The sequence below is a fragment of the Stegodyphus dumicola genome, chromosome 8, assembly GCF_044657685.1.
Source record: "Stegodyphus dumicola isolate Sdum_Otavi_A_Nest chromosome 8, ASM4465768v1".
NCBI lineage: Eukaryota > Metazoa > Arthropoda > Arachnida > Araneae > Eresidae > Stegodyphus > Stegodyphus dumicola.
The window spans coordinates 2,062,434-2,084,894 of NC_140775.1; the positions used below are offsets into that span (position 1 = coordinate 2,062,434).

The window sequence follows — 22,461 nt, forward strand, 5'->3', positions numbered from 1 at the left end:
AGGGAGACCCTCGGACCTGTACCCCCTCAGGATGCCCTCCTTCAAAATTTAGGGCGGAACTGAACAAAGTCGTCCTGTCGACAGTAGAATGCGCAATGACAGGCGCAATCTTGCACTCCATGCCAAAATGAATTCCGTGGGCTTGCTCTGATGTTAGTGTCAGACAAGGGATATAAGTCACGACAACAACAGCAACAACGATGGATTAATAATTTCACACTTTACTAATTGTTCTATAAAATAACTAGTTATTAAGTAGATTAACTAAAGATAGATTGTTAAAGTAAAAAATAAACAATTTGGCTTTAAAACAAATCCTTTGTTTTATAAAACAACTGATGATAAAAGCTATTCTTTCGAAAAATACATTTCATATTACGTATAGATTAATTGATAAATAATAAAATAAAAAAGAATACATTAAAGAAAAATCTGAAGGATTTCAGATTTTAAATTACGTCTAAAGGGACTTTTTTTAACATTTTGTGTGTTAGCTTTATTTATTAAATATCATGCTATTCGCACTTAAACCATAAAACTCAATTCAACAGAAATATCGTAAAATAATTTTAAATTGAGCATATCTTTAGAATTTCCGATACACAGTCTCTTGCGCTGGAGACAAACCCCCTCCCGTAGAGTGCTGCCATTCCTCGTTTTGAAGTCGTTAAGTTTGTGAATTAAAAATTCTTTAATGTCTGACAAAATATGAAATAGATAATGAAACAAATTCCAGATTCCAAATTAGAGCTTCCAGATCCCCATATTTGGTGGAGGATTACGTTATTCAAAATTGGATGGCTCTAGGTACCATTGTTTTATCACAATGCGAGGAACATACATACATTTATGCAGATTATTCATTATTTCATTTCTTTAAATATAATACAGGACGGTAATATTTGGTCGCAACAGTCTGAAAAGTGAAACGGAGATTCAGAGCGATTCGACGCAAAATCGCAAAACGAAAACAATAGTCCCTTAAGGACAAAGTTCCTAATTAATAATAAATATTGTTTAATTTATTGAATTAATAATAAATATTGTTGCTATATTAATTAAAAAGCAATAAAAAAGTAACAAACTATACTGCACCAATATTTATATTTTTACAACTTCTAAAAATAATTAGGCTACTTAGTCCTGCTTTCAATAAAGCAGCTTACGCGTGCCATCTTTCCTAACGATCAAGCATTTTCTAATACGATAACGAAGGTATTTACTAATACTTCATAACGATTAGGCCATCACTATTCTATAAAATAACTAGTTATATCGCAGAATCCAATAAATTTATATACTTTAATTGATTCCTTAAGTTAATTCATGAAATACAATTATTTTATGAAACAGTGAATTCCAGGCCTTTAATGTCAACTTAAACAAGAGACTAAATCTAGCTGTGAATAAACTGTTACTTTTCAGTCAGGGACAGATGAAATCGTTTAGTTCCACTGACGGTAATCAAAAAATTGTTTCCCCATTGATTCTTTTCTTCCGGGGAACCTACGCGAGATTTTAGAGTTCCTTTTTTTCCGCTCCTTATTTTCCGGGTGACATTTCTCCGTTCCTTATTTTCCGGGGACATTCTTTCCGTTTCCCTTTTTTTCCGGGTGACATTTCTTCCACACACCCCGCCAGAATGTAAATTTCCAGGCGGAGCGATATTCAAATTAGGTAGAAAGAAGGAAGTATTTAAGCGAAGGTTTTGGATAGTGAAAGATCGTGTTCAGCCTGCTTGAAGGCCATGTTGCTAACTTTGATTCTCCAGCGATTAGTATTCTTCGCCGTTTAATTATTCTTGCCATCAGGCTTGTTTACGCCGATTTCGATCAGAGCCAACTTGCGCGCTAGTCAAACTGTGAAGCCATTAGGCTATACTTAAATTTCTTTCATTTCAGTACCTTTAATTTAAAGCTTCTGTAAGCACGGGTTGGTAGTCTCTGTTAAACTTTATTTGCATTAATAAAGGGTCTTTTACACCCTTTCTCTGTCTCTGTGGTACTTGTATGACACAGGGAAAATTCTCAAGCTCTCTTTTAGGATTCTAGTTTTATTGTATGCTACCTAAGAAGGCCGGATCTTATATTGGCGCCCCAATTAAAAGAGAGTGGACGATAATTCGTCCCCACCAGGATTTGCCGATTGGCTGCCCTTATCCCCAGTCTCCCTTTAAAGGGGGGGAATATATAAGATACTTTCTCCGTCCTTTCCGCATGCCTCCGTAGTGTAACTGGAAGCACACTCGCCGCGTATTCAAGACGTCCGGACCTGAAACATTGTCTACAGATCATTATGGGTAAGTTTTAATTTTTCAATAATTATATCTGCTGAGTAAACTGAATCACTCAGATTAAAAATTACAAAAACTAGCTTAAAGCTAATGGAAGTTAATAAGTTTAGATACAGTTAAATAAAATATATTTTTGTAAAATATAAGAGTGCACTAACGAAATTCTTTATTACAGCAATCAAGGCACAAAGCCTGATATGTGAGAACAAGACTGAGCTCTCTGGCTCTGTGAAGGACTCGACTTCATTAAGGACGGAAAAGTGTTGGACGATTCAAATTCCAGCAGGCAATTATGTGCGTCTTCAGTTCAAGCAAATTCATTTCCAAGTAAGTAAATTAGTAGCCAAACAAGCAAACAAACAAAAAACAGGAGAAATGACGAAACAAATTCTATATAAAAAAATACGGTACTATTCGGTTTCGAGGGCCGTAAAAAAATTGCAGCGAAAATGTATGCGCAAAAGCGCCAAATCTAGCGCATGCTTTGATTTCAGATTGCGTAAGTTTATATAGTTCTATATTTCTTAAGACGCCATTGAAATACTAGTTTAATTTTTAAATCCTGTTTTGATATCCTATGGATTTAACAATTTGGGAATTGCCCATGACGAAAGGTCGGCAGTAGAGTTTTGGGTAAAGTGCAGAATCTTCCACTGCTTGACGCGTTTTTAAGAACTGCACATACTCGGTATCCATGTGCACATCAAACTATTTTCACTTTAAAAAAAAAAAAAAAATCCTAGAATTGCACAAAAATGGCACTGCGCACACCCTTGATTTTAACTATATACACATCGACCTATTTTCACTTCAAAATTAAAAGAAAATTGACAAAAATCCAATTGTTTTTACCCTTTTAAAAAGCGGCAAACAAATAAGTGAGCAATTCTGCACTTTACCGAGAATATTTTCAAAGAAAAGGCATCATTCATAACAGAAAATTACGTTTCAACAACCAACGAGATGAAATTATGCTTTAGCGATAAGTCGGTAGCGAAATTGCGATGCAGGCATCCATTCAGTTATGTTTAGCAATTTTTATATAAATTATAAGAATGATATGAAATAGTTATTTACTCTTATGCTTCCATTCAGTCATGTTAACCTTTTTCATATAAATTATAATAATAAAAAAGTATTATATGAAATTAACCTTTCATCTAAATTAAAACGTCAATCTTGGATAATTATTAGTCCAAAGGGATTTGAATCCCGAAGAACTATTAGTTTCGTTTTGGCATTTTGCGTCGGACGGATAAATGTCGGTTCACTTTTCAAACTGTTGCCATAAAATGTTAGAGTCCTACATTATATTTGAAGAAATTAAATAATGAAAATCTGCGTAAATGTATGTATATTTCTCACATTGTCATAAAATAACGGTACATAGAGTCATCGAATTTTGAATAACGTAATCCTCCAACGAATATGAGCATGTGGAAAACCAAATTTGAAATTTGAAATTTGTTTTATGATCGATTTCCTATTTTTTAAAACTTTGACGAATTTTTGATTAACAAACTCAAGCATTTCAAAGCCAGCAATGGCAACGCTGTGCAGAAAAAACATTTTTATCTCCAGCGCGTGAGTCTCTGTATCGGAAATTCTAAAGATATGCTCGTTTTAAAACTATTTTGCGATATTGCTGTTGCACTGGATCTTATGGTTTAAGCGCGAGGAACATGATATTTAATAAAGAAAGGTAACACACAAAATGTTAAAAAACGCCCCTTTGGACGTAATTTAAAATCTGAAACATTTCAGATTTTTTTTTTTTTTTTTTTTTTACTTATTATACTTCTTTTCTTGCCGAAATTATTAGGGTTGCCTCAATTATTTTTGGCAGCATTGGCATCAACAATAGTTTGGCGATTTTTTACGGACCTCGAAACCGAATAGTACCAAAAATATTAATGATCGAGCTAGGATACTTTGAGGAAGATACAAATCGTCTAAAAACATGAAACTTTACTGATATTATCTACATTATTATAAGTGTGCAACTTTTTTAAACAAATCATAAGAAATCACAGTTTTTAACAAAAAATGACAAGGAAAAATAAATTATATAAAGATAAAATTTAAGTTCTTAAATTGTTTTAAAAAATAAAAATTAGATTTTTTTAATTAGTTTAAAGTAGTATATAAATAATCGCACGAGAACAAATGAAATTTTTCTAATAATGGAAGAATGATAAAATATCCTTCCAAGCAACTATAAAAGTCTCAATCTTTTGCTAAAGAATAGATTTTACCCCTCCTTCGCGAGTAAGAACGTTATCATTTCATAAAAAATAATAATAATGAAAACCTGAACGGTTTTAGATTTTAACAGTCGCCCAAAAAAGGTTAGTTAAGCTTTTGTAGCAGCTACCAGGCTGCTGTTACTCTCACTGCTACAAACTCATTTTCTTTTTTGCCGTCCTATATTTTTTATTAAGTATACATGTACAATACAACAGCATAAGAGTAGAATTCCCCATTCAACGTTAATTTCATAATGTCAATGTTAAGTTTTTTTTAGTAAGATGGCTTTAGAAAACTTTTTTCTTTAGAAAACTTTTTTTTTTTTTTGTTTTTTTTATCCTTGATTTTTTCTGAGTTTATTTTATTTATTAAATAACACGTTCTTGGTCAAGAGTGAGTGAGTGAGTGAGAGATTATGGCGCAAAACCAAAGACGGTTATAGCGCGCCAAACACGAGATAGGATGATTACAATTGACGAAATTAAAATACAATAAATAAAAACAAGTAGACAAATGTACCAAATCCACAGGATGAAGTCATAAAAAAACAAGTTAAAAGCACACATTAAAATTCAAGACACAGTCTTCAAAAAAAAAATTACATTAGGTAATAAAAGCCAGTCTCTTCTAAATAATAAAATAAATTACAATTGACCTCTCTTCCGATTAAACGGTCGAGAGGTAAGGCACAGCTATTAAAATATTTCTGGCGAAGACTATCAAAACATGGACACTCAATCAAAATATGACGAACAGATAAACAAACTTTACAATTAAAAGAAACAGGCTCATTTTCAGCTTTGAGAAGATAGTTAAGCGTAACTCTAGTCTGACCAATTCTGAGGCGAGTCAAAAGAACTTCCTCCTTACGATTTCCAGCAAAATCCCAATGCTCAATTATAGACTTGACATTTCCCAACTTGTTGTGATGCTGAATGTCCCAAATTTGCTGCCATTTTTTTTCGGACCTTTTCCTTGATGACACAGCAGATATCTCTAAATGGTATAAGGCGACTGGACAGTTCAACAGCAGATTTTGCTGCGATATCTGCAAGCTCATTTCCCTTTATTCCAGCATGTCCAGGAACCCAGCAGTACAGGACTTTATATCCTCGAATTGTTAAGTTTATATGAATTTTGAGAACATCCACTACCACAGGATTCTGAGTGTTGGGAAAAGCTTCAAAAGATTTAAGAACACTATACGAGTCTGTATAAACTATGAACTTTTTGTGGCAGAGCTTTGAGATGTGCAAAAGACCATTATATATTGCAGTTAGTTCAGATGTTAGGACTGAGAAAGCATGGTGCAGGCATCTGCCCTCTATATAATCTTCAAATACAAATGCCATCTCGACATGATCATTTGAATTCGATCCATCTGTATATATCGGATAATAACTGCTATATTTGTGCCTGTGCTCAGCGAAGAGTTGTGTGTAAACGATCTCGTTAGTGCTTGCCTTCACGTAATGTTTGAAAACATCAAGAAGCTGAATCCGTGAATTTTCCCAAGGTGGAATTTCAAAATTCTATACTGCTTGGGGGCGCATATCAGAGAAGGAAAGTTCCTCAATGACAGGGCGAACTTTTAAAGGAAAAGTAGGAACACAGGATGGACGTGTTTCAAATAAATTGTTACGCCCATTATCAAGTAAGCACAGCTTATTGCGATGTTCAGGTTGCAATAGAATATTAAAAAATTGCAAAAGCGACAATTGCTCACGCCTCAGATAAAGTGATGATTCTTTAGAGTCAACATACAGGCTCTGGACAGGAGAAGGTCCTGAAAGCTCCTGAACAAATCCGCAGAGCTTGATGGTGAACAGGATCCAGTTTTAACAATACTGATGACCGAGCGGATCCGTCAACAACTGAGCCATAGTCCAGTTTAGAGCGGAACAGCGCTCTGTAAATGCGAAGCATAGAGCAACGCTCTGCACCCCAGGAGGTGTTCGCCAACACTTTTAAAATATTTAGTGTTTTTAAACACGTCTTTCTCAGGTTTAAAACATGAGAAAGGAAAGTTAATTTTCGGTCGAACGTCACTCCTAAAAATTTTACTTCGGGCACAACTGGAATAATTGTACCATTCAGATATAACTCAGGTTCAGGATGGAGACTTCGATTCCTACAAAAGTGCACGCACAATGTTTTCCGTTTCGAAAATGTAAATCCCTATTTGTCTGACCATTCTTGGATCTTATTCAGAACTATCTGCAATTGCCTCTCTACGTATCTTATGTCTGCCCCTCGACAGCTAATCTGTAAATCATCAAGATATAGAGATCCCAAGATGGTGGGAGGAAGTTCTTTTAATACAGAGTTTATTTTTAAACTAAACAGGGTTACACTAAGCTCACAGCCTTGAGGCACACCCTCTCCCTGTTCAAAAACATCTGAGAAAACAGAGCCAATTCTTACTTGAAGTTCTAGTGTTCAAGAAATTCTGAATGAAAATTCGTAAGTTGCCGCGCAAGCCACTCTCATGAAGATCGCGAAGTATACCGTATCTCCATGCCTTATCATAAGCTTTCTCAATGTTGAAGAATACCGAGACAAGGTGGCTTCTTCTTACAAATGCTTTTCAAATGGATGTCTCTAAGAGGAGCATGTTATCTACGCTTGTTCTCCCCTTTCGAAAACCGCTTTGATAAGGCGATATAATATTATTCTTTTCCAAGAAGTAGACTAGGCGGCTGTTTACCATTTTTTCAAACAGCTTGCATACGCAACTCGTAAGGGCAATTGGCCGATAGTTGGAGGGATTCCTTGGATCTTTCCCTGGCTTAGCAATAGGAATTACAACAGCTCTCCTCCATGCACTGGGAAAAGTATGCTCCTTCCACACTCTATTGTAAAGAGTGAGAAGGGCATTCAGTGACTTATAGGACAGATACTTTAGCATTTCGTAATTTATGCCATCAAAACCCGGAGAAGACCTATGTGTCTGCAACAAAACTCTCTTTAATTTCAGCATAGTAAATGTTCTATTGTAAGGTTCAGATTTGGAAGAGTTGAATGCGATAGGATTTATTTCAGAGTGATGCTTGATATAGAGAAATGCAGGTGAATAGTTTCTGCTGGAAGAAACGGCAACAAATGTGTCACCAATAGTATTCGCAATTTCTTCTATGGAGCTAATCACTCGGCCATCTTTTTCCAAAAAGGAAAGTGAGTGCTCTTTATATATTCCGCATGCTTTTCGAACTCTTTCCCAAACCCGCTTACTAGGGGTAGAGGATGTTATTGACGACACATATGAAATCCAAGAATTCCTTTGGCTCTGCCTTCTTTCTTTTCGTGCATTTGCTCTGGCTCTTTTAAATGCTATGAGGTTTCGCAGAGTAGGATATCTACGAAAAATACCTCATGCTTTTTTCTGTTTTTTCAGTGCTTCATGACAGTCACGATTCCACCACGGTTTCGTATATTTTAGTATTTTTACCGATGTTCTAGGAATGGAAAACATAGCTGCCTGAATAATAGTATTAGTAACAGCTTCAACAGCATTATCGATACGCACATCTTCTACTATTTTCTCTGTGAGCTCTATGAAGGAAGATAAGAGTTCCCAGTCTGCCCTGTACAGTATAAACCGAGGGAGTCTCGACATGGAGTTTGCTCTTCTTCGTGCAAGAAACACAAAAATGGGATAATGATCGCTGTTGTAAAAATCATTTCCGACACTAAAAGTGCAAAATGGCAACAGAGATGGTGAACAGATGGCAAGGTCGAGAGGGTGAAATTTCCTTGAAGGCTCATGGAAGTAAATATCCTATCCTGCCCATTATTCAGGAGACAAAGGCTATGATCTTCATTCATTTGCTCAATTTGTCTTCCTCGGCAATTTGTATCTTTATTACCCCAGAGCGGACTATGGCCGTTAAAATCTCCTATTATGATGAAAGGCTGAGGCAGCTGTTCTATAAGATCATTTAAATCTTGCTGATCAATGTGCTTATTAGGAGGCAAACTGAAACTACAATATGAATATTTACTTGTACAGCTACAACTTGGAGGGATGTCGTCAAAGGAAATGTATTTGATGGATAGTCCAGTGAGGTAAGGAGGCCTATACCCTCACAGGCACGCTCCCCTGCAAGATTAATCCTTCCTGACGAAAGGAAACCTCCGAAGTTTTGCATGTTGTTCTGGTTTCAGATTTGTTTCCTGTATTGCTAAGCACACAGGATGATAGGCATTTACTATATCTTTGATATCAAGCAAATTTCGGTGGAAACAGCGACAGTTCCATGAGACGAGGGTGGCCATTATGATTGGGTTTTGTTCTTTCTGTGCTGTTGTTTAGTTTTTCGTGGAAGTAGATGCTTGGGAACTTCTAGACCCTCTTCTATTTCCATACTGTTTGAATCCGCAGATTCAGAAATCACCTCATCAAGAGAGCTATTGCTATGACTTCTATTTTTATTAATTATTTTGTGACTTACAGTTTTAGGTTTACTTTGAATCACTGTTTCTTCTTTTTGTATTCAATGAGTTGAATTTTCCTTTTCCTTGTTGGTTGTAGTCGGTTGGGTTTTATTTTGTAGAGTCTGCGTGCCTATTGATGTTTGGGTGGGTTACAGCCGAAAACATCGCGTCAAAAACACCGCGGACGAAAACGTCGCGGAGAAAACAACTCAAGCCGAAAACGTCGTGCTACAAAACATCGTGAGAGAAAACATCGCAAAGAGAAAACATCGCAGTTCTAAAACATCGTGGTACAAAACATCGTCGTCCAAAATAAAGCGGTTCAAAAACTTCGCAGTTAAAAACATCGTCGTCGAAAATATCGTGGTAAAAAATAAAGTATCTACAAGTCATCGCATGACCATAACATCGCAGACATGCTTTCTTCAGGCTTTAATAATTGTAAATGGATATTCCCTTAATGATTTGTGAACGTAAGATGGAAAAAAGGGTAATTTTTACTTTCATAGTTTTTATTAACTAATAAATTTTTGCTGATAAAGTAAGAAGGAAACTTAAGCATAGAAAATTAACGCGACTTATAGCACTTAACAGAATTTTAAACCGACATAGTTAAGTAGCAAAGGTCATTAATAAATTATTTTTTATAAAGTTTTTACTTTTAGTTTTTCATGCAAAGTATAATCTAAAAAAGATTAGAAAAAGGAAGGTAAGTAACTACATGACCTTATCTATAAAAAAATTGCTAACTTAATTGTGAGATTATTTTCTTCACTTTTGTTAATCTAATACTTTATTATGAAAACTATTTCTTGTTTTGCTTCAGTTTATTCTTAAAGTGTTATTAAAATTTTCATGCACAGCGTGCAGTCAGTTACTTGAATGTCGATTTGCTAGTTATGACGAAAGTCAGCTACAAATCTTCACGCAGCTTTTTGTTTGTTTGTTTTTGTTTCTTAGAAATAATGTATACTTGAAGTGAACCTTCTTGGTAACTATCTCCCTAAGACGAACAGTGTTTTAATCATTACGCAAGTTCAGCACATTCAGACAAGATTAAAAAAATGCAAAATTTTGAGAGGTCGCTTTAAATTGGATTGCTTAAATTTACTTTTAGATTTAGACATTTCTTAGTAGCACTTTAAAAGTATTATTTAATTTTTCATGTACATTTTATTCGAAAATTTCGTAGTTAATTACTAATCTTACAGTGACCAACTTCCTAAGACAATTTTAATGTTTTTCTTCGGTGTTGCTTAATTTTCAAAATATCTTAATTTATGCGCTCGAGAAATCTGTAGCGAAATTAATATTTCTGAGTGAGCTTCTATTTTGCGGCGATTCTTTGTCGTCGGAATTCTTTGCCTAGCAACTATGAAGCAACTAATTTTTCTTGTAAATTTTTAATTAAAGATAAAATTTAATTAAATAAAAGCTTAATTTCCCTTAAATTGTTTTCAAGGTTTAGAAACTGCACACATTTTACATTGACTTTTATTTTCAGTGACTGAGAAATTTCAAGTACAATTTTTTTGTATTTAAATAATAAACTGTTTGGAAGAAGAAACTATATTTTTATGTATCATTTTAAATTTTTATGTATCATTTTAAATGTTTTATAAACATATGATTTTGAATATCAACCATAACTAAATTTTAAAATTCGGGTTCGCTTCGTTGCATGATTATTTTTTAATTAAAGTAACCAGAAAGAATACTTTTTCAATAAAATGAAAGTATTTAGTGCTTCTACGCATTAAACTATGGAAGAAGGCATATTAATTTTTATAGTTTACGTTTTAAATCAAACAAAAGTATCTTTCTGTTTTAATAATTTTACAAATCTTATAGTTTTTTTTTTTTTTTTTTTTTTTTTTTTGCTTCTGCAATTAACTAGTTTTAGTTTCACAGTTCATAATAATAAACAAAGATATACAATGAATTATCTAAATCAATGAGAGGTGTGTTATTAGGTAAATGTAGAATTCGGTTTATCTATGTACACCACTGTAAATAACAAATATACTAATTGCTTGTCTGATTTTTGATGATTGAACTGGAAAAAAAACTCAGTACTTTTAGAGCATTATACCAATTTCATATACTTGTAAAGCACTTATACTTTTTTCATTTCTTTTTATTTATATTATTCTCATTATTTACGTAAGCTATTACTTATATAAAGTTTTATGCCTTAAAATTTGCTTTTACGATTTAATGTATTTATAATTTTTGCGTGTAAAGACCGGACAGCAAATTTTTAACATTATTTTGACAGAGTTAAACATTTCGTTTCGGGAAAATCTGTATATTTCTCTTATTGGTCTGAAAAAGTATTTAATAATAATAAAAAAAAAGCATATTGCCCAGCTCTAAAAACACACTGCTTAAAATTTATATAATTAAAAAAATATAGTTAATTTTTCCGATCGACCGTCGGAATCATCAAGGCTATTCGCCAGGGATGAAATTAACGTAGTGGAGGATTTTTATTCATTATGCTAATTAATCTTCTAATTTGCCAATCTCTCTGGAACAAAGGGCATCCCTCATCTGACCATCTATCAGTTGTAAATTTCTAAATTTGGAGCCGATGGCATTATTGGTTGCCGAGATACGTATTTTTAGTGCATTTTTCGGAGAATTCGTGATTTTTGGATCTGAATAACTAAGCAACTTTGAGTAATACAAACTAATAATTCTAATAGCTCAAATCAGCGTGCTCATTTGTGTTACTGAGCTACGTAATCATACACTGCTTTTTTTTTATTATATATAATTGCATTAATATATATATTGTTTTAATTTTGAATTTAACAAATGTGACTGTTCGCATAAAGCTAATATTAAATTAATTTTTATTTAAAAAATTGTAATTGCCAAAAAAGAAATAAATATAAAAATAATTAAACTATTTATTTAAATACTGACTATTTTTTTTTTCGTTCAGGGTTTTAAATTGAATTTCTGTTGCCTGGACATGGTATATGGAAAGTTTTCTTATTATAAATAATTATGAATGATTAATTACATTAATATGTATATTGATGTACTTTTGTGTATGATTATGTTGAAGTTTATCAAAAGGAATTTCAATAACGAATCTACTATTCGAATAATAAACCCGAAAATGTTCGAGATTATATTTGGTACAACGGCCCATTATCGGCTGAGCGGTAAAGTCGCTTAACACTGGTAGTTCGGTCCAACTTTCGAATCCCGGCGAATGGGCTGGCTGCATGGATGTTTTCGTGATTTTCCACATGTGTATCGTGTATGCAGTATCTTCTAAATGCATACGTTAATAAAGCGGGCGCAGCCCGCGCAAAACCTCTGAACACTGGTAGTTCGGTCCAATTTTCGAATAAAGGCGAACGGGTTGGCTCCATGGGTACTTTCGTGATTTTACGCATGTTTTTCGTGTACGCAGTATCTTCTGGATACATATGTGAATAAAGCGGGCGAAGCCCGCGCAAAACTGCTGAACACTGGTAGTTCAGTCCAACTTTCGAATACCCGTGAAAGGGCTGTCTGCATGGGTATTTTCGTGATTTTACGCATGTGTATCGTGTATGCAGTATATTCTGGATGCAAACTTTAATAAAGCGGGCGCAGCCCGCGCAAAACCGCTGAACACTGGTAGTTCGATCCAACTTTCGAATCTCGGCGAACGGGCTGTCTCCATGTGTGTTTTCATGATTTTCCGTATGTGTAACGTGTATGCAGTATCTTTTGGATGCATACGCGAATAAAGCGGGCGCAGCCCGGGTAAAATCGCTGAACACTGGTAATTCGGACCAACTTTCGAATAAAGGCCAACGGGCTGGCTCTATGGGTGTTTTCGTTATTTTTCGCATGTGTGTCGTGTATGCAGTATATTCTGGATGCATACTTTAATAAAGCGGGTGTAGCCCGCGCAAAACCGCTGGACACTGGTAGTTCGTTCCAACTTTCGAATCCCGGCCAGCGGGCTTTATGCATGGGTGTTTTCGTGATTTTACGCATGTGTAACGTGTATGCACTATCATCTCGATGCATACGTGAATAAAGCGGGGGAAGTTCGCTCAAAATCCCTGAACACTGGTAGTTCGGTCCAACTTACGAATACCGGCGAAATTGAGCATGGGAGCTCTTATACACACGAACAATTAAAAGCGGGCTTCAGCCCGCTCAGCTGGCGGGCTTGCCCGCTAGTAATTAAAAAAATATGTAGTTAATTTTGGAAAATCTTGTTACTAAGATTCTAAATATTTTCCATTTTCAGAGACAAAGTTTGAATTTATGATGTTTTTATCATACGTATAATCGGGAAGTTTCGCCTCCTTAATCGAACTACATGGATATCTCATTTTATTGGAAAAAGATTAAAATGTTGTATTATTCATTATTCGTATTGCTGAAGTTTGGCCAAAAAAGAAAAAAAAGAAAAAAAAAAGGAAAAAATGTCAATTAAATCTATATTTTTAATATAATTCTTTGATGGAATTATATATTGATTAAATAAATCTATATGTATGAATACATATATGCAAAAGAGGCAAAGGGCTTTATCAAAGCCAAACAAGGAAGGACGGTCTAAACATGTTTGGTAACAAGGAGCTCCTTGTATGGTAAACTCTAAACTAAGCTTTTCTGGGTTCTCTTTTTAAACTGTGTAATAACTGTAAAACATACAAATACTAATAAGATAAGAAATGCTATTTTTGTTCTGTATGTGGAGCATCATCAGTAATGACTGAAATTTTCAGCTGTCTTTTATTAACCAAATAGCCTTAAGCGCCTAGAGGGGACAGATTCCCAGGAGTTAAGCTTGATCGAAACACCCGTTCTAACGGTTGACTCTCCTAGCTGTTATTCGTCCCCCCCCCGAGCTTTTTAGTAGCTGTAATTCTTCCCTCCTCCCTGAGTCGTCACCATCGAGATAGATAAGGCCTGCGCGCTGAGTTACTACGTCACTGCTAGGGGACCGGTCTTCGCGCAGTTTAGCTTCCTTGCTAAACACCCGTTTTCCTAAACCTATTCTATGAAATTGGTATCTCATACTATAAAATCAGTCTAAAAAAAATTACAAGCGGCAATATAATGTTTTACAAAGCTTATACGAATATGAAATATTTTCATTTTCTTTTGTTATTATTTATTTTCAAAACAAAATTATTTGAGAATGGTGTGGTGCTTTTAAAAGCAAATCATTTCTTTGAAGAAAAATTGGTTTTAAAATTCAAGTAGCTAAAATTTTTACTTTGATTTTTCTGCACTGTCTTTGTGTCTCTCGTTGATTCTCATCACCGCATCAAATTTTTTTGTTTCACCCACTACTTTAACAAAATGTTTGCCAGTGGGAACACTTGTTATCTCTCATTCTATAATTATTGCATATTTTTTATATGGTGTGCGGAAAAAATGTCACCCGGAAAAAAGGGAAACGGAAAGAATGTCCCTGGAAAATAAGGAACGGAAAAAATGTCACTCGGAAAATAAGGAACGGAAAAAAAGGAACTCTAAAATCTCGCCAAATAATGTCGCCGATTGGAGATGGGGAAACCTGCTAAACGGGCTGGGTTATAGCGGGCTCTCTTGAGGAAGGTTTTAAGGGTAAGACGTTGAGCTGGCTGCAGCTGAGCAAGGTCATTTCGATAGCAGGTTTTTCCAACTTGCCTGCGGGAAAATCGTATGTTCTCCCCCGTTGTTTGCTTCACCCGTTTCCTTAAAAGGAAACCGACCCACGTCACCCGGAAGGCAAGAATTCACGGGGAGCAAATGTTTCTCCTCTGTTAAATAATGATTGCCGGTTTTTAAACTAAATTTCATCCATCCGTAACTGGAAGCTAACAGCTTGTTCACATTAAAGTGTTGATAAATGACGAATTGTCAGTAAAGACTGCTGCTAAACAGAACTACTGGCGTAGTATAGTCTGTTATTTTTTATTACGGTTTAACGAATCTAGCAATAATATTATATTATGCATTCCGTTATTATTAATTCTATCCGTAATATGAAATATAATTTTCTAAACACTAACGGTTTATCATCAGTTAATTTATAAAACGACAGATATTTTATAGTGTCATTTTTTTTCCACTTTAACGGTTTACCATCAGGTGTTTCCAAAGAGACTTTGATCCTGGAGGACTATTCTTTTCGTTTTGCGATTTTGCGTTGAATCACTATAAACGGCGAATCACTTTTCAAACTGTCGCCACCAAATGTTAGAGTCCTGCATTATATTCGAAGAAATTAAAAAATGAAAAATCTGCATAAACATATGCATATTTCTCGCATTGTGATAAAACAACGGTACATAGAGCCATCGAATTTTGAATGATGTAATCCTCCTGCGAATATGGTCATCTGGAAGCCCAAATTTGAAATTTGTTTTATTATCTATTTCATATTTTGTAAAACTTTAACGAATTTTTGATTAACAAACTCAACGATTTAAAAGCGAGGAATGGCAACACTATACGAAAAAAAAATTATCTCCAGCGCGCGGAACTGTGTATCGGAAATTCTTCTAAAGATATGCTCTTTTTAAAATTCTTTTGCGACATTGCTATTTAAATGAATTTTATGGTTTAAGTACAAAGAACATGATATTTAATAAATAAATGTAGCACACAAAACGTTAAAAAAAACGCCCTCTTTGGACGTAGTTTAAAATCTGAAACCTTTGAGAGTTTTTTTTTTTTTTTTTTTTTTAATATGAATGATGGTCCTTCAGCCGACTTCGACTTGACCAGAAGCAGTTGTCACTTTATTATGCAGTCACCTAACAGGTGGGCCACCTTTGCCTCCTATGAAGGGACGGACAATTAGAACTATGCATTCCCCTGGATTCGAACCCAAGCCGTTAGGTATCACAGTTGGCTCCCCTAACCACTACACCGTCTGGGCGGCATTTATCATTAGTTAATTTATAGAATATTATATTCTATACTAATTAATATAGTTATTTTAAAATAATTAGCTAAACCGGCTTGGCTAGTTTTCCTCCCGCCAAATACTTACTTATTCGAGGAAATAACTTAATTATACGCTTTAACGGTAACATATATTTTACACTATATTTATTTTATATTAAAATTTTTCCTATATATAAATAGATACGGCCATACACGCAATCGAATCGGTTTAATGTACTTTCATTTATAGAATAACGCACTTCAGAATGTGAACAGTGAACTTTCTTCTGGTGATTATCTTCCTAAGATGATCAGTATTTCTGAGAACTTGGACATCGGTGCTGAGAGCTATTTCTCTAATTCGCAAAAGCCCAAAATCTTATGAACCTGTGGTCATCATAGAAAGAGTTTACTGTACTTTCTGTCCATAACTGTGGCAATTTATTGGTATGAAAAAATTTCTTGTAGTAGAATATAATCCATTCATGCAAGCCCTGTTATAAGAATAATTAAATAAAGAAGCAAAATTATCATTTTATTCAAACTTGCATTTTTCGAGCAAGGTAGTAAGGAGTTCTGACTTTCTTATCGGTTAAATGTTGCTATTTCCGATTTTTAACTTGCTAATTTAATATTTATTTATTTATTTATTTATTTATTTTAGCCCAAGGGGGCGTTAGACCCAAAGGGCTATTAGTCTCAAAACGACATTTTGCGTGGTTTCACTTTCTGCGTTGATTCACTTTTCAAACTGTTGCTACAAAATATTATTGCCATGCATTGTATTTAAAGAAATTAAATAATGAAGATTCTGCATAAATTCATGAATGTTTCCGCATTTTCAAAAAACAACGGTACCTAGAGCCATCCAATTTTGAATAACGTAGTACTCCAACCAAACATGAGCACTTGAAATTCCGAATTTGGAATTTGTTTTATTAGCTATTCCCAATTTTGCAAAACTTTAACGAATTTTTTAATTAACAAAATCATCCATTTAAAAGCGTGCAACGGAAACACTGTACGAAAAAAGAAATGTATCTCCAGCGCCCGAAACTGTGTATTGGAAATTCTTAAATTTTGCGCTTTTTAAATATTTTGTGATATTGCTGTGGAATTGAATTTTATGGTAAAGTGCGAAGAACATTATATTTAATAAATAAAGGTACCACACAAAACGTTAAAAAAAATCCTTTTGGGCGGAATATCAAATATGAAAGCTTTCAGATTTTCCTTTAAATAATGAAAAATCTGCATAAATGTATGTATATTTCTCGCATTGTGATAAAACAACGGTACATAGAGCCATCGAATTTTGAATGACGTAATCCTTCTACGAATATGGGCATGTGGAAGACCAAATTTTAAATTTGGAATTTGATTTATTATCTATTTTATATTTTGCAAAACTTTAACGAATTTTTGAGTAACAAACTCAGCGATTTAAAAGGGAGCAATGGCAACACTCTACGGATGGGAAAAACCTTTTTGTCTCCAGCGCGCGGAACTGTGTATCGGAAATTCTAAAGATATGCTGCGGCATTGCTATTGAATTGAATTTTATGGTTTAAGTGCAAAGAACATGATATTTAATAAATAAAGGTAACACACAAGACATTAAAAAAACGCCCTTTGGACGTAAATGAAAATCTGAAAACTCAGATATTTTTTTTTCCCCAGTGGCGTGGTAAAATGAATCATTAAAAACGAAGCTGAGCTTCTTAATTACATTTTGCAGCTTTAGAATGATACCGCTAATTTGATTATCCAGAACTCGAAATATTGAATAAATTTGAGTTAAATAAAATGCGAAAGAATTTGTTTTAGCAAATTTCGTGAGATAGATTATGTTCTGCTGTTCTGTAATTTTTAATTAGGAACGTAAAAGAAATTTTCTTGAAGAAGAGGTGAAAACTGTTGATAACAGTCAATTTCCTATTTATGAGAAACCTTTATTATGACTTTGGAGATTAAAAAGCACATATAAATATTATAGTTCTCATTTTTCATGTTTAAATAATTAGTAAGAAATATGAATTCTAATGCAACGAACTAATTATAACATTGTTATCAATGAAGCAACAATCGTATAGTTAAAAAAATGAATGCAAAATTCTATTCTTATTGTTTTGAGCTCAAGTTCTATGTTTCAAGAGCTTTCAAGTCTGAATTAATTACTTTTCAGACTTAAAATTGCAGTATAACTTTTGTATTTAAAATTTTGTTAGCAGTTTCTTAGCAGTTCTAAAATAAATATCGTGTAGAATTTTAGCAGTATTAGAAAAGGACTCAAAAAGAGCTGACAAGGAAACTTCCTATCTTTTGGCTTTTTTAATTGTTGAAGTGTATGGAGTCAAATTTAAAGCTACTGACAACCAGTTTTTAAGGTTGTTATTAATTAAAACATCTGTAATTTTTAATAAGCATCATGTTTATGAGGAAATGACAATCCTAGTCATTCCTAGTATCATCAGGGCCGGTGCCAGAGCATATGCAGTCGGTGAGGCCGCACCGGGCGGCAGAATTGAGAGAACGCAAAATTTTTAGAACTTTTGAAAGAGCTGGGCGGCAGAATTTTGAAGTTGTAAAGCAGGCACCGTGCGGCAAAACCAAATTCTTTGGTAAAACGTCTACCGCCGGCCTTGAGCATCATTCCAAGTCTTAGTAAATCAGCTTAGAATAATTAGAACTGATTTATAGGAATTTAGCAAAACTGCGCTACAGTAATATATCATTGATAAAAGTATATCCCAGGAGAAAATATTCTTATTATTATACTATAATGTTCCCTTAAAAAGAATGTAATATTTAGCAATCATACTCAGTATTGCCGATTTTTCAAGAAACACAAAATTCACAAGGTTTTGCAAGCGAGTACACCATTCAATACTTTACAAATGAGTCGCACTTGATCAAACAAACCATAGGCTTATACACAACCGTTCAGGAGTAATTTAGTCAGGTATTTTTTTAAATGTTAATATGCAAAATATAGAATTACTACTAAATATGCATAAATTTTAGACTTGAGCCTTCTTGACGTGCTTTCGTGGTGTAGTGGTCTGCACGCTGGGCACGTATTCCAGAGATCCGCGGTTCGATTCCCGGAGAGGGGGTTGCTCATTTTTCAAGTCTCCCGCTTCCATAAAATATCGAATGTCTCTGCAATCTAAGTGAAGAAATATTCGACATAACAGACATTTAACTTTTTCTTATAATATAAATTTTGCGTGGGAACAGTTTTACATTGAGTTGAAAATAAGTTTATGTATTCTGCAGTAAAAATTTACATTCATTCAATTAATTATTTATGTGTACTAAAAATTGTTTTTTCATTTTATGGAAAATTTATCTGGCGAAATTGAATTTAGACATTGTAGAATTAAATGTTTTCCATCCTTGGCAAGCAGTAAGGGGCGCGAAATCTTCAGTTGTCCCTGGGCGCTGAAAACCCTAGCTACGACTCTGGCGGTCGCTTAACACTAATAGCTCAACAGGGGCTCAAATCCCAGCAAACAAGCTGGTTGCAAGATAATTTAGTTATTTCTTCATGTGTAAGGTAAATACAATCAAGTTTCCCTTTCTCATACTTCGTTAAGTCCTCCACGAAGGTATCCCTTCTCTTCGACAGACAGTTCCCGTGCTTTGCCATGATTCAAATAACCACCAAATAAGAAATGAGGAGAAAATGCAGTAGATACTAGCTATTCAAGGGATAGAACAATTATTAATAGATGTAGAAGAGCATTTTAGAAATCATTTCTTGAGTACCAATTCCGGGGAGTTCTAAATCACCGAGAGTTCTTAAATGTTAAATAACTTCAGTGCCTTTAATTGAGTCTGAAAATTGGATTGATGGAGTTGAATTTTTTGAATTTTAAAATTTGCAATTTGCTAGAAAAGACGAATTTTCTGCTCAAGTGCTTGCAACAATATTGAAAATTCAAAATTTGCGAATCTATGGGCGACGTACGTTATTAATTACATCAAATCCTTCTAATAATTATTCTAATAACTATTTTAGAGTTTAACATAAAAACTCTAAAATTGCAGGGACTGTAAATAATCTAAAGATATTTAGAAATACAACAAGATTTGACAGTTGAGGAAAATTGAAAAATACACTAATTATCATAAAAGATGAACTGAAAATAATTATAATGTAAGAAAGAAAAATTTTCTCCTTTCTTTTTGTTTATTTTCACAATTTTTAAAAAAAAAAAATGATATAAATCTAAAATTTGGTTACTTAGGGATATTGCTATAAATTAAGCATAAAACAAATCAGTGCGAGAATGGTTTTGCATACGAGCTGAGACTGCAACACATTTCAACCAGTTTTAACCAGCTTCAGATGTTCAAAAGTTCCAGAATTAAGATCTTCTTATTGTAAATGCACAAAATTTAAATCTCGGCATAAAATTAAATAACTTGGGCATTTAAAGCCCGAATATTGGAAAATATCATAATTAAGAATTTTTAAATTTTTGCAATAGCATACGTACAAAATAATGATCAACGATTGATTCAAGGCTTTCATACGAATACAATAATCCGAATGAAATGTAAAAGATTATTACTATTCTAATTTATATTGAAAGTTGTTACACGCCCTTGAAAAATCAATATTATAATTTATAAGGCAGACATGTAACTGAAATTATTAAATGCCACAAAAATGCAAATATAATGAGACTTTTCTAATGCGACCACTAACGGCCGCTTCAAGCGATTTTTAAGCCACTTATATAGATGGTTGGTTGCATTAGAGAGGCAAATGTATAAAAGCCTGTTTATTTATGTTGTAGGAAACACTTTTAGAGTTCGCCGTCATGAGATTCTCTGTACTTATATGTAAAACAGTTACAAATAATACGTCTTACTAAAACGATCTGACATATTAAGGCTTCTAAAATGATGTCAAAAATTTCAAAAAGGAAATGTAACAGAAAAAAATCCTGATTTCGTTAATTTAAAGCAATTAACACAGTTTATGATAAATAAAACATTAATTAAAGCATCACAGGCTTCAGTATGAGAAAAAATTAGCATGATCATCAAATCAGATTATTTAGGTTATGACAAAGTACCATAAGATTATCTGCCGAAGTGAGTATGGATGCCTTCATGTAGGACTGTTTATACCGAGTAGTTGACAAAAATTATTTCATACGTCTGATAGAAACTGACTCGTATTTATGTTACACATGGAGAAAAACACGAAAATTTCCTGGTAAGCAGCACATCCACCATGGTTTGAACGCCAGTCGAACTACCAATATTCAACGATTTTTACCTCTCGGCTGCTAGTGGTCGAAGGCCATTTAAGTTATTCTCTGAATTTCAAAGTTATCGGTCTATACTTTATTACACAATTATTCATGCTCAGATTTTTGGAAACAAGAGATAAATTAAAAACTGAAATTCTAGATAACCAAGTTAAATAATTAAATTTATTTAATTTTCCGTTTTGATACGTTTTACGTTATGAATACAAAAAGCTCCCACGTATGACTTATTTGGAGCTCAATTTGGAGAGTAGAAGGAATAAGCTTCTTTAATTTGGTTTGATTTACTTAACTATAACAAAGCGCACGAAAGATATCTGCCTAAGAGAATGGTTGCCTTCGTGAAGGGCTTCCTAACGAAAACTAGCTCGTAACCACGTTATATCGGGAAAAAACCACAAAAAGCTGCTTTGCTAGGAATCGAACCCAGTTCTAACAACCAGGGTATTCAGCAACTTAACCGCTCAGCCGGTTTTAAGTTTCCATAAGCTTTACACGTAATTGTAATTAATATAACTGAATGGGCTGGCTGCATGGGCACTTTCGTGGTTTTCCCCATGTGTAATATGTATACGAGCCAGTTTCCCTTAGAAAGTTCTCCACAAAGGCATCCCTGCCTTTAGGTAGATAGCCCTCGTGCGCTTTGACATAATTGAATAATCCTAATCCATCCATGTTTCTAGTTGATTTTTGGTATTCTGTGAAGATCACCACCCTAGAAAGATGATATTCAGTGCAAGTGTTTGTTTATACCTATAGAAATGTTTGTCACTTTTGGAAGTGATCGTCTTAAGGAGATGGTCGCCAATCGTTTATGGGCTACTAGATGGTCCGGCTCTGAGTAGGTTACGCATTGGAGCATTGTAAAATGCATTAAATCCTCTCTAATACGATCATCCGCGTTTCTAATTATTTTGGCCTATTATTTGGTGGAAGTGGTCGTCTTAAAGAGATAATGCTCGGTACAAGTGTTAATTTCTACTCTGAGAAATTATTTTGGAAGAGTTCGCCATAAGAGGGTTCATTGCATATTAAATGTTTAAATCCAGATCGCGTGGTTATACGATCCATTTCAATTAGATTTTAAAATTTTAGTAAAATAAAAAATCCTAAAGGTTTCAGATTTTAAATTACGTCCAAATGGGCCTTTTTTTACCATTTTGTGTGTTACATTTATTTATTAAATATCATATTCTTCGCACTTAAACCATAAAATTCAGTTCAAGAGCAGTATCGCAAAATAATTTTAAATTGAGCACATTTTTAGAATTTCCGATTCACAGTCTCACGCGCTGG

The 22,461-nt window shown here is 34.0% G+C and overlaps 1 protein-coding gene across 1 annotated transcript in view; it reads left to right on the forward strand.

The window, feature by feature from the left end:
- LOC118203875 (uncharacterized protein CG3556-like) overlaps positions 1 to 22,461 on the forward strand; it is a 121,647-nt gene that overhangs the window by 20,660 nt on the left and 78,526 nt on the right. Inside the window, exon 2 of the mRNA XM_085821503.1 lies at positions 2,469 to 2,620. Within this exon, the coding sequence (XP_085677629.1) occupies positions 2,469 to 2,620 (152 nt within the window). The remainder of the gene's footprint in view (positions 1 to 2,468; positions 2,621 to 22,461) is intronic.